Raw genomic sequence first — 13,768 nt, forward strand, 5'->3', positions numbered from 1 at the left:
TGAAATTAAAGCTTCACATCTGAACATAGGATAGCTAAATGAAATCCGAAAGCTAAATACATTTTCATACTCAAGTCCATACACTTTAATTACTTGTCATAGATGATGCTTATTCAAATAAATCTATCTACTACAGTAGATCTGTATCATAACTAAAAGGCCAAGGAAAACATTATTAGAGTTATGAAACATGAATTTTGGTGACAGACAAAGGGGAAAGAAAACAAATGAATAAAATGCATTCATGTTGCCATCAACATCAGCTATCCCTTGTGAGAGGTCATCACAGGGGTCGGACCACTGGGATCTTTACAGCCGAATACTCGATGCTGTATTCAGCACTGCGGGTGCCTTTGGAATATGAAGGGAAGCAAAGCGTTCGTCAGTTTTGGATTATTAGGCTGTGTGTACACGTTCTCAAAGCGGACATCTCTCTGCTGGTGCTTGTTTCTATCAGTGACATGTTTCGAAATGGACCGGTGAGTCAGGTAGAGCAGCCATCAACAGATGAAGAGAAATGAAGGAAAAAAGAAATGTGAAAAGTGGAAGAGGGAGGACTATAGCAGGCTGGAGGAGTTTGCATTGTGACCTGCAGCTGTACTGTATTTCTATCACACAAAGAGAAGCATAGAGACAAACATTGGATCTTGTTGGCGACTCTGGATCAGCTGCAGATTTGGATGTTAAATCAATATATCATGGATCTCATTTTCAAATTACAACAAGGACACCAAATGCACCCCAAAAAGCCCTTAGCGGCCTCACCAGAACACATGCGATTCTGACTGTACAGATGATGCAGGACACCTTGAAAGAGACCGTAATAACAACAAAAATAAATCACAACAATAAAAATAAAGAAAAAGAGCTAAAAGAAGAATCACTGGACTGGGAGCAGCTCACAAAAGGCCTTGCTGCACCAGCAGAAGGCGCTCACTCCCTCCATACTCCCACAAACACTCGTCACTTCTGCAGTCGCCTCATACATGCCAATCGAAACACGCGTAGGACTGTTGGTTAGTGTCTGGGATCTGACTGGACGAACACACTACAGCAAGATCCAAGAAGGCAGACACACAGGGTCACATGATTTTTTTCCCCACAGGCAAAAGTTTAAGACGTTTTACAAGCTGACTTTGTGTAAACAAAAGATTTCACAGGCTTGTGCTTGAATGCGCTTGACTGAGGACAGCAGTAATGAAAGCGAGCTGGTGTGCACATGGAGAGCGTCATGTGACGTACCTGAAAGCGTTAGCATGATTTTCAAATAACGCGAAGAAGAATGGATGAAAAACAAATGTCACTTTATTGTCTGATTTTTTTTCCTTCTTTTTTTCCCAACCTGATGCAGGTTACAATGAGTTTTATCAAATGTGGGGTCAAAGGATGGCAACTCACACCTTGTAACATTTTAGTCATGCGTGATTGCTTTAAACATTGGGAAAGGGAAAAATCAGGCCTATAGTCGGGTTTCAGTGTATTAGGTAACAGAAATATTTAACATCCTGGGTCATTCTTTGCGTGCAGAAAACCACGGGGAGAGGAGGGAGAAAAGAGAGAAAGAGAGAACCGTGCTGTACGCCGAGTGTCTATTTTGAAAGGCACAGCAAGGCTACTCCCACCCTCAGTTCACTCACACACACACACACACACACACTTACACTTGCATGTGTATTTTAGACAGCACTGGGCTAAGTCTCTGATGTATACAAGACTGGACAAGAGAAAGATATGAATAAACTGGGCGAGACTGAAACTAGTGCTGTCACCCTTTACACACACTCATACACACACAGCGCTGACAGAAGAGAGGAGAGGGTGGAATGGATCATTTAGCGTTTTTGAGCTGGTTGGAAAGCCAGTCGAGCCCTTCATACAGGCCATCCCCACTTGTGGCGCAGGTGGCCTGAATGTACCAGTTACGATGACGCAGGGAATGAAGGCCCAGCTTATCTGTGATCTCGGCTGCGTTCATCGCATTGGGCAGATCCTGTAGGAAACAGACGGTAAGAACGATGCAGTCAGTTACTGAGCTTAGTAAAAACAGTTCTCACTTTTAAAGATGTTGATTCATAAAAGTCAAGATCGAAAACGTGTTTGTACAATGCTGACCGTCACTTGTGCGAAATCCTTCAAAACAACAGCATTCATTTAAAAGTGAAAATCCTTTGTAACAATGTATTCATTGTTGCTTGATACATTTAAAGCAGTACTGTATGTAAGCAAAATCGATACAAGTGAAATATACCCAACTTAGTCTGAAACAATTAAAATCACAACTGGATGAATAGCTTGTGAATCAAAATCAAATCAGGAAAACAGTATTGATACCCAGACCAATCAAAGACACAGTCATACATAATGTCAGCCATAGCTGAAGACTGAAAACAAACCCAATAAATACTGGGGCGGCTGATGCTCCTTGGGTTTAGCAAATTATGTTCTGCGCTCTCTTACCTGTTTGTTGGCAAAGACCAGCAGCACGGCATCCCTCAACTCGTCCTCCGCCAGCATCCTCGTCAACTCCTCTCTTGCCTCGTTCACTCGCTCCCTATCATTACTGTCCACAACAAATATCAGGCCTGTGAAAGAGACAGTGGGAGACTGAGTATGTGCATAGAGGGATTAATCCACCCAAAAATGAAAATTCTGTCATCATTTACTCACCCTCAAGTTGTTGCAAACCTGTATGAGTTTCTTTCTTCTGCTGAACACAAAGGAAGATATTTTGAAGAACGATTGGAACCAAACAGTTGTGGGGCACCATTAACTTGCATAGTATTTTTTTTTCTACTATGGAAGTCAATGGGTCCCGTTAACTGTTTGGTTCCATTCGTTCTTCAAAATATCTTTGCAACAACTTGAGGGTGAGTAAATGATCACAGAATTTTCATTTTGGGTGGAGAATCCCTTTCAGCGTTGCTTGATACCTGGTACTCTGTGTGTATGCATAGACACTGACCTTGTGTGTTTTGGAAATAATGCCTCCAAAGCGGCCGGATCTTATCCTGACCGCCTACATCCCACACTGTAAAGCTGATGTTCTTATACTCTACCGTCTCAACATTAAAACCTGCACAAAGAGAAGGGAGGCAAGTTAAATAAACATTGGCACAAAGAAACAGGGGCAGAAGGAATGAGGGTGAAAAGGCATGAACTGGTCTTGTCTCACATTGGGGCCCTGCTCCAATAACACTATAGCCAGAGGGTAAAAACGTTTTGCCAGAGAGCAGAGAAAGAAGGATAAGACTGGACACACAATGATGGAATAAGAGGGGAGACAGCTAAAAGTAGAAAAGAGGTTTTTTTCCTAAATGCAGGAAAACTTGTTTTTCTGCAAATTAAAGTCTCTAACGTCTGAATTGATTGATCTCGCATCTGGTTGGTTGATTGATGGCTCACAACTATTCATTGATCATTTTTTAAATGCCAAAGGAAAAAAAGGAATATTTATAGAACCAAATCCACTGAAAAAAGGGCTGCATTCATGAGCCGTATACATGTTGCAAAACTAGCATACCTCACACCACAAGCGTGAGCAGGGAGTATTTTTTTTTCAGCATGCATATTAACCAATGAGTGCTTTAACACCAGGTGCAGAAGAGTCACGTGAGCGTTTTATAGATGATTTACCCATTTAAACTTGTTTTTAATTATTCAGTTTGGGTGAAAGTGTGGTGTATTATACAAAAAAACTAAATTAAACTAGCCAGAAAATATGCCATATAAACTTTCTTTTAGTTTATGTAATACAGACAGGTATAGGCTAGCACTACCCAAATCAAACCCGAGTGTGCGTTTGCTGTCTTGTAAACATATCGAAGTATGACTGAAACGACAAGGTTTTTCTTGGTTGTGTTTGTTGTTGACCATTTACATGCGAATGTTGTACACCTCCCCATCTTAAACTTTCAAGACCATTAATTTGATAAATGATCAACTTCTAAAAACTTTTAATTTATAGTTGTCTTTGAAAAGAAATGCTTGCTTATATGTAGCCTTGGAGCCGATGCTGTACAAACGCTTCTAATGTGAATACTCTCGCACAGCTGCAGTAATGATGAAGTTACGCTGACGCAGAGCTCAAGCTTGCCGTGTGAAACAGCCATTAGTCTGAAATATGACTGAGAAACAATGAATAGTAAATGTAAAAAAACAAACAAAAACAAACCGATAGTGGGGATGGTGGTGACTATTTCTCCCAGTTTCAGTTTATACAGGATGGTGGTCTTTCCAGCAGCATCCAAGCCCACCATCAGAATTCTCATCTCTTTCTTCCCAAAGAGATTCTTAAAGAGGCCTGCAAACATGTTCCCCATGGTGGCGGATCTGCGGGGAAGAATAGAGAGGGTAGATATAGGGTTATAGAGGAAGCTAAACATATAATTGAGGATGGTGACAGTGGTAAAGATCAAATAAATTTAAAAAGTGACTTGAACCCTTCAAAGGGGTGATTCTTTAGCAAAGCACTTAGCCAAGTTACCCTGTTTCAGATACAGGCATCTCATAATCTGTGATAGGAATAACGGCATTATAAATAAACAGTATTCAAACTAATTACTGTTTGCCCTGTTACAACACTGCGGTTACTGACAATAAAATGCAGCGTTACTATAATTGAGCTCACTGAAGTGGTTTTCATCCGAGTAAGCTCTTCCTTATCGCCGGCCTGGACAAAAGTGAAGCAAACACCGCGAGAGCGCTCAACAGTGTGCGAGAGAACCAGAGGGTGTCAGAGCATCATATAGTTTGTATATAAAAAAATTACATGTATCAGCATTAGTATAATCTCTGTAGCCCATTGGTATCACCTGCAACATTTTAAAATCTAAAAATAACAGGGAACTTTCTCTTTAGGTTATAAAATCAAAATCAAAAATAACCTGCAGGAAACGTTTCAAGAAAATATCTTTGTTTGATAAGCTCTGATGATGACGTAAAAATAAAACCCAAATATTATATTATTTATTTTTGGAACACTGTTCAGTATTATATTGAGAGCACATCTTGTTTAACCGTTTACTTTTGTGAGGAAGAAAAATGCTTCAAGTTGGCTACAGCATGTCTAGTTGTGACGTTATTTGTTGGCCTGTCATGGCTGTGCAATAAATATAAAAATTTCTAAACCTAAACCATCTATTGTGTTTAATTGTTCCACTATAGTAGTGACAAAATTTTAAATAATATATTGAATTTAACAGGTGTCTCTTACATCGTCCCACAGCAACATCCATTTTTGTCATATTCTATGTAGTATCCATTTAATTAATTTAACATATTTAATAAACTAACGGAATAGTTACTTTCCCTGGGAAATAGTTCCTTTTTTTAAGGTAACTCAGTTACTATTTGTGAGAAGTAACTAAATTACTTTTTACAAGTAACATGCTCAAAACTGCTGATAAATAATTACAAATTATTCAAGTTATTTGAAAGGAATTAATGTTAATGATGTTTAATGTGCCATGAATGCAGGTTATGCTTGAACCAGAACTGACTCTGGGTAAACAAGTATAGTTCAAAGCTGATTCACATGTGAAGAGAGAGGAGGGGGGAGAGTCACAATTTCACAAAGAAACAAAAGGCTCAGTAATGAGGTGAATGCAAGATTCCACCAGTGGAAAGAAGAGTACATGAGGTAACCAGACACCTGACAAACCTGTAAGAGACACCTGCCCTCTAAATTAATCAGAATAATGGGGGAGGGGGAGAGAGGGAGAGAGAGAGAGACTGGTCACCATCGATCGAGTTACACTCTGATCCCAACGTAAGAGATAAACTACAGTTTTAGACAATGAGGCCACTACATCCATATTCAGACCAAAGACAGTCAATACATCTCTCTTATCTTGTGTCTAACATGTTGAAGACTCTCAGAAACTTAACAGCCAACCATAATAATGTCAGATTTTTGTTTTCGTTAGCTTAACTTGTCAATCTGTTTTAAAACCTGTAGTGTTAGAAATGTATACGAGTAAAAATCTGCTAAAGGGTAACTATAGCCACGTACACACTACAGCTAAATTTGGTTGTCTTTTTTAAAATCGGGGTCAATCGTGAAATCGGGTTAATCGCTGCATTCCTAATGCGGATTGCGGAGTGTATTCATCGACAGAAACATACATTAGTGGAACTCTGTCTGTTTTACATTTTGAATTTTTCAACAAACCAGACAATAAATGCATGGGTCTGTAAAATCTTGTGTTACCAAGTCAACGACAGCATTTGTATTACATTCCAAAGAGCTGCCTTATCAGTCCCACAGTGGAAAATGAATATCCAGCTGGGCCAGATCGACAAACGGTTAAGCAAAGAAAATGGTTTGGCCTCACAGTGGAAAAGCGGCTATAGTTTATGCTTTAAACAAATGCAGCAAATGTATAGGAGAGACTAAAACTGATACCACAGATTTACTCTCATTGAAATGAATGGATGAATGAATTATATGTATTTCACTCATGATTCAATTGTAATTCCATTGTGAACAATAACATGCATCAAGATGTCTAGTGTATTGTCAGGTAGTTAGTGATAGCCTACCGCAAATTTGTGCACAAAAATAAATCAAAGACTATAGTAGCCGAAATAATAAAAGCAACTTTGTTCACAAGTAATTAACGATCTGAAGGAATGTACCCTGTCTGTCTACTGAGTATAAAAGTCACAAAAGCTAGGTGCTAAAAATGGTGTGAGAACACACCCACTAAGATAATGAGAGCAGTGTCCTTTGGGTAAAAGAACAAGAGGTGGGTCTTTACTATAGAATGCAGTGACACCAGAGTTGAAGTCCCAAAACAACAAAACTACTACATTATCCTTTAATAATGTTAGCAAAGGGCCACAAAGGGCCACATCCCGGCTGCAAATACAGGGAAGAAGTGCTACAAAAAACTAATTCTGTGACACACATATTTCCGCAGCTTGACTCACTGACCAGTCATATGGGTAGCATTATGGTCAGTGTATGTTTTTCAGATAAAGAAAGAACAGGTAAGTAAGGTTTGTGAAATAATGGAGGAGAAAGGACAAAGACGTAAATTCAAATAGAAAGATTTTTTTTAATCTGCCATACGTCAGTCACAAATTAAGCCGCATCAATTATTCAAGGAACCAAAGTTGAATTATTGAATAGAAAAGGGTAAAATGAGAAGCTCTTGCTAATGTTGTTGTAGTAATCATAACTGCACACTAATCTCTGTCTGGTGTAAATAGAACTACAACATTACACACATACTAACCCCTGGTTTCACAGACAAGGCTTAAAGTACTAGCTAACTTCAAAATGAAAATGCTGTCATCGTTTCCTCCCTCTCAAGTTGTTTCAAACCTGTATGAATTCCTTTCTTCTGCTGAACACAAAAGATATTTCGAAGAACCAAATTGGTAACCAAACAGTTGATATTTTGTTCCTACTATAGAAGTCAATGGGTTACATCTACTGTCTGGTTACTGTCGTTCTTCAAACTATCTTCTTTTATGTTCAGCAGAAGAAAGTTATTCATACAGGTTTGAAACAACTTGAGGGGGAGTAAATGATGACAGAATTTTCATTTTGAAGTGAGCTATTCCTTTAAGGAAGTCCCAGACTAAAATGAATGTTTGATTTATTTTAACTTGCACTAATATATCTTAAAATATGTCAGACTCAGTGCAATTGTTTTGTTTCAAGATATATATTTTTTTTTCCTAAGGCATGTTTATAAAAGCTAGTTACAGGGATAGTTTACCCAAAAATGTAAATTAGCCCATGATTTACTCAACCCTCCTCAAGCAATCCTAGGTGTATGACATTCTTATACTATAGTTACTATTATACTGGAGTTATATAAAAAAATGTCCTGGCTCTTCCAAGGTTTATAATGCCAAGTTTGCTGGAAGATAGTTAAGTCCATAAAGTTTTAAATATAGATATTTTTCTTATACGAACGCATCGCTATGCTTTGAAGTCCATCAAAGCAATTTGATGGACTTCAAAGCATAAACTACCATTATAAAGCTTGGAAGAGCGGGGACATTTTTTAACATAACTCCGATTTAATTCATCTGAAATAGGGTAGGGCGATGTGTAAAAAATATTTTATTGATATTGCCTTAAAAATATCGCGATATCCAATTATAGCTCTACCCAAGCCCCATCCCCAACGCGCCCAGGGGACAATGCTACCGAATGACACCGTTAACAAGTCATGTTGAGTTTGGATGCACTTTATCAAAAGATATCCTGCGATTTAGTTAGTTTAATTTAATGATTGAAACGTTAGTTTTTACTTTGGTTAGTTTAAGCTTAAACAAGCATAAAACATTAGCTTTGCTGTTTTGTTTGTGGTTGCTAATAATTTCCACACTGTTCTTATCGCATTGGTGTTTGAAACTAATTTCGTTTTGCGAGGAAAAATGTTAAATACAACTGAACAGAACAATTTGGTGATTGTAAGAATGGTGAATGCATGTTGATGTTATAGCAAGGTGTCTTTCCTATTTGTTTTCCATAAGGTCCAATTAGTGTTGTCAAAAAACTCGGTACTTCGGTACCAAGTCGGTACTAAAAAAAAAAATGTTACGGTACCAGCTTTTCTAGGTACCGAGTAGCAGGTTAATCCAGATCTGTTCTAGACGCGCTGTCTGAAAGGTACACAGTTGCGTCCTCTTTATAACGCTGATATGGCTCTCTCTCTCTGAATCCACTTGTTGAAACGAAAGGAGGAAAGAGCCACATATGGAAATATTTTGGATTAGGCTAATGTCACGTTGCCATAAGAGGCCGATTACATGCAAATTCGCAATTTCAAATATAGGCGCGATTCAAGCGCGCTCCTAATAAAAACTCGTTGGCGTTGCATAGCAACGACAGACGCCGCGTGAGAGCAAGCGCTTTGGAAAGAATAAGCACGCGCAAAAATATAATTAAAAAACACGCGCGACATGTGAACGGCCTCTAAAGTGCTTTCGGGGTAGTTTTACGAGTACATGAGCACAGTAGTATCTACCCGACACCAGAGTACTACTGGTATTAGTATTGTCATTTAATGTCAATGCCAGTTCTAGGCGTATTCTTGCCTTTATAACTCAGCAGGTTTAAAAAGCCTTTTTAAAATTAAATATGAATGCAGTTTTAGATTAAATAAAAGGACAGTCAAGTCAAATAAAACATGTTTTATGGTAATGCTACAAAGATACCATTCATAAACATTACTTAGTTATCAACACATTGAGTGAACAATATATTTTTACAACATTAATTAATGTTTGAAAATGTTATTTATTACAAACACCTGATTGTTCATGTTTGTTCACTTAATTCATTGTGCATTAAATAAATAATGGATTAAAAATTTACAAACAACTTTAAAAATGTGTTAGTGTATACTATTGTTTATTTTAGGTCATTTTATCTAATCTTTTTCTAAAGTGTTTATAATACAAATGTACAGTTTCCATACTTGTAACCGTGATAAAAACTTAAATATATGTAAATTTAAACTAAGCTTTGGTACCGAAATTGGTACCGAGAACCGTGAATTTTAACTGGTATCGGTACCGAATACTGAAATTTTGGTACCGTGACAACACTAGGTCCAATGTTTCTCTTTCTTTTTTCTTTGGTGGTATTGCCTAATTTAATGTTTTGAAAAGTTTAATTTGCTAAATTAGGAATTAAAAACAAATTGTTTCATTCTGCATGAGCAAAAAGGTTTTTTTTTCACTCCTCCTTTTTGAATTTAGAGGTCCAAGGTCACCTAAAGCCACATATGAAATACAAATTACTGCTTTATTTATTTAGAAACAGAAGTCATTAAATTATATTTTGGTATTTTTATTTTATTTTATCTAAACCAAAGTACAACTACTAATATAGCCAACTGTACCAAGCTGCCAACATTGTAAACTCTGAACGCATGCATGAGATGTTCAAAGCAACACACATTTCTTCAGCCATTTGCAATATAACGAAATTTTAATTTTGAATACAAATGTTTAAATACAATGGTAATGTTTGTGCTTTTTGATTAGGCCTATTTATTATGTGCAACATTTAAATTAATATTCAGAAACGGGTTACGTTATAACATTTGTTTTTCTTAGGAACTTTTATTAGCCTGCAAACCAAAATAAAATAGGCCTAGGCTACATGATTATGTTCTTTATTTAATTGGATATATCTCTGGTATTCTGAATTAACAGGATAGTTTCATTTTTTCATCTGCAGAACAAAACTGTATAAAAATGAATGGCATACAAATAAAAGAAAATCATGTAAAAAATGTTCCAACAAAATTACAAAAGAAAAGATACATGATGTTTGGCAGGGAACACATCTCAAGGTCGTATACACAGACTCATTTTGCCACTGAAGCAGGCGAACAATAATAATAAAAAAAATATTAGGCTAGCCTAATTAAAGTTACAAAAAGTTCAGTGAGTGATTAACTTTTTCTATTGTTCTTCTTTGATCAACATTAACTAGGATGGCTTGAGGGTGAGTAAATCATGGTGTAATTAAAATTTTTGGGTGAACTATCCCTTTAAATATCCCTATAAATACATTTAATAAATAATAATTAAAGTGAGACCTAATCCTGGCCTAATTTAAGCATTTACTGACTGTGAAAGCAGGCCTAAAACACATACCCCAATCATACAATCTACAATGTCTTGATATAAATTCTGTTGATTCCAGCAACGGGTTTCAATGACTGTCTTAACATTTAAAAACGTCTGTTTTGTTAAATGAAAGCTCGTTCTTTTTTTCCACTGTTCACTTTGTCCCCCTGTGCAGCAACATATTTAAAAATCATGCACCAGATGTGATGAGTATTGCTGACTCTTTTTGTTTCCACTGGTTACAATAGTGAAGTAGGCTAGTCATAATGAAACTGAAGACACTAGCATACCATTCACACTTCTAAAGTTTGGGGTTGGTAAGACTTGTTTGTGTTTTTTTAAATAAGTGTCTTATGCTCACCAAGTCTCCATTTATTTGATAAAATAAATGGAGTAAAAACAATAAATTAAAAAAATAAATAAATAAAGAGTAAAAGCAGTAATATTATGAAAAATGATTACAATTTAAAATAACCTTCTTTATATATATTTTTATTGAATTTTCAGCATCATAATTGTTCCAATGTCACATGATCCTTAAGAAATTTTTAAAATATGCTAATTTACTGTTCAAGAGACATTTCTAATTATTAATGTTGAAATTGAAAACTGTTGCAGCTGCATATTTTTATAGAATATTTGTATCTTTGTTAAATAGAAAGCTGAGAAGAAATAGCGGAAATAAATAAGTCTTTTGAAACATTATCAAGTAGTTTACTTTCAAATTAATGCATTCTTGCTGAATAAAAGCAATTTGAATAAAATTAGTTGCTCTTAATTTTTCCAGCAGATTAGCAGCAAACAGAATTCCTGATTTTTTAATGAATAAAAACTATATATATATATATATATATATATATATGAATGAATAAATTATAATATAAATAAATTAATTTATATTATAATTATACTATGTATGATTATAATAATTTATATATGTTTTTATTTAAATTTTTTCTCCTCTAAATAAAACAATTAACATCTCTGATCAACTGAGATTAGGCTAATCGGAACTCTGGTGTGATACGAGTAGCATACTTCCCCTATATGAAATTAAAATGATTATGATCAAATGTGCACAAAGATCAAATTGTTAAGACGATCCATTCATCAGGCAGACTAGGAAGTGAGAGCGTAACAGAGGCTAGAGAAAAATCACATGACAACATACGATCCCATCCACAGTTACAATGTTGCGACAGACACAGCCAATTATAGCGAGAAATGCTTCCAAACTAGATATCAACACCCCAGTCCTTTATGATCTGGGTGATTGCTTGCTTACAAAACAAAACTCAACAGCAGCATTGCAACCAGAGTAAGAAAAAAGGCAATCATCTGACAACCGATATCTAACGTTGCTCTACCATCTGACCAGGAACTGAAGGGGGTTCAAATGAATCATCACTGACAGCGACCTAAGATTACACTTTCTTTGTATTAATCCATCTATTCATACATTACTGTAGTCATCCTGGGTGATTGACACCCGCTTGACAAATGGAAAACGTCATCATATCACCGTTTAGCGTTATTACAAACACTTAGTTCATGCCATTGACGGTAACAATACTAGTGTTCGCGGTTTACAAAATCAAAACCACTTTAGACCTACATACAGCAGTTAGAGCATGTTGCCAACAATTTTACAAGCATCACCTCTGGTGAACTAGTGCTACCCCCAAAACACCCGAAATAAAGCGAAAGATATCGGGTGTTGTTTCATACACCAACATTAGAAACGCGGCCTAGAAATTATTCAAATTACGCACAGACAGTGACTGTAACTGACTTTGAGTCACTGTGATCTAACGTAACACTCTGTTTATTTCCTCCATCGAATTAAGAGACGAACTATATCGCCTAGATTATAACCAATGTAGACTGTTAGAGAAGGAGCCGTACTTTACAGGGGAGCGTTCAGCTTGTGTGGCGATCGACGCCTTGTCGTCTGCTGTATGTGCTAAGGGCGAGGTAACTACATCACTCGACTGTTTACATTACTAACTTATTTTACTCTGGTCAGGGCATGAGTATCTATATAATTTGTGTAGAGGGTAAAATGCGTTTAGACAGAAAAATGAGCGCTGAAAATGTATGTATATTCGTATAAGTAGGCGCGAACTGGTTATGTAGCTCCACACCAGCTAAGCAAACATCCGTTAGTTAGCTTGTTAGCCTCCCTGACTGAGATGACCATTCATAACCGAATACTCGTTTTATGTTAGCTACATGTGAACGACAGGTCAATTAAAAGGCTTCTGTACAACTTACGTCAGAATGACAAAGCAAAATGTGTCGTTTCGGCAGTATTTACCTTTTGGTGCAGTTTCGCTACAATTTTTTTCCGGTTCTCCTCCTCACCGCTAAAAACAAAATGGCGTCTTTCTCTACTCTGAGGACGGTGGCGTCATGTTTTCCGCCCTCGCGTAAGTGCTGTCCAATCAGATTGTCCAAAGTGTATGCGAAACCACACCCCTTTGCTGTCCTCGTCCAATGACTGCATGGTGGGCGTCAGTGCATTGGGACGCGTGTACAGGCCGCTCTTCCCATGCAAAATGAAGGATGTGTCGACCTGAATATGTTTAACAAATGTATGCTTCTAATGAAAACCTCTTTTTTTCGAACCGCGCTAACCAGAGAGTTGAGTAGATATAAAGTAAAAGGATACAATGGACTGAAGGTTCTGTTGGAGGAGGACTTTATAAATATGACAGGTTAGCTGTTTCGAGGATTGCATCGTCTAACATTAGACATTAACATGTATGAGGTTACCCTCTAGCGGAGATACTACAACGTGTCAGGTGCCAATAGTATGTTTATCTATGAATCATGTGTATCTTGTTGCACTCAATAATGCAATGTAGCAAATGCAAATACTTTAAATCATAAAAAAAAAATAATAATATATAATAATAATCTAAAAAAAATCCTTGTTTGAAACAAAAAACTGTACTATTAAATATTCTTTACCTCATTTATTTATTTATTAGGCGTTTTTTTCCCTAAATTAGCTTATTATATTAGCTTATTAATTCTTGCGCATTTTGTCCTAAATCATGACCTATTTGTCATGAATATGAATAGCCTCAAAAAAAAAAAAATCAATAGTCCACCAGATGGTGTAATTCTCATTGATCATCTGAGCTGTACTACATAATTCTGC

At 36.6% G+C, this 13,768-nt stretch overlaps 1 protein-coding gene across 1 annotated transcript; it reads right to left on the minus strand.

Moving 5' to 3' along the window:
- Positions 1-1,283: 1,283 nt before the first annotated feature.
- On the minus strand, positions 1,284-13,053 carry arf2a (ARF GTPase 2a). Its single transcript, XM_039686180.2, has 5 exons — positions 12,920-13,053; positions 4,172-4,329; positions 2,963-3,073; positions 2,458-2,582; positions 1,284-1,990 (listed from the first exon to the last, which is right to left on the minus strand). The coding sequence occupies exons 2-5, from the start codon at positions 4,317-4,319 to the stop codon at positions 1,829-1,831; spliced, it is 546 nt and encodes a 181-aa protein (XP_039542114.1). The 5' UTR covers positions 4,320-4,329; positions 12,920-13,053; the 3' UTR covers positions 1,284-1,828.
- Positions 13,054-13,768: the final 715 nt, after the last annotated feature.

This window comes from Pimephales promelas, chromosome 3 (assembly GCF_988280905.1).
Source record: "Pimephales promelas chromosome 3, fPimPro1.hap1.1, whole genome shotgun sequence".
NCBI classification, from domain to species: Eukaryota; Metazoa; Chordata; class Actinopteri; order Cypriniformes; family Leuciscidae; genus Pimephales; species Pimephales promelas.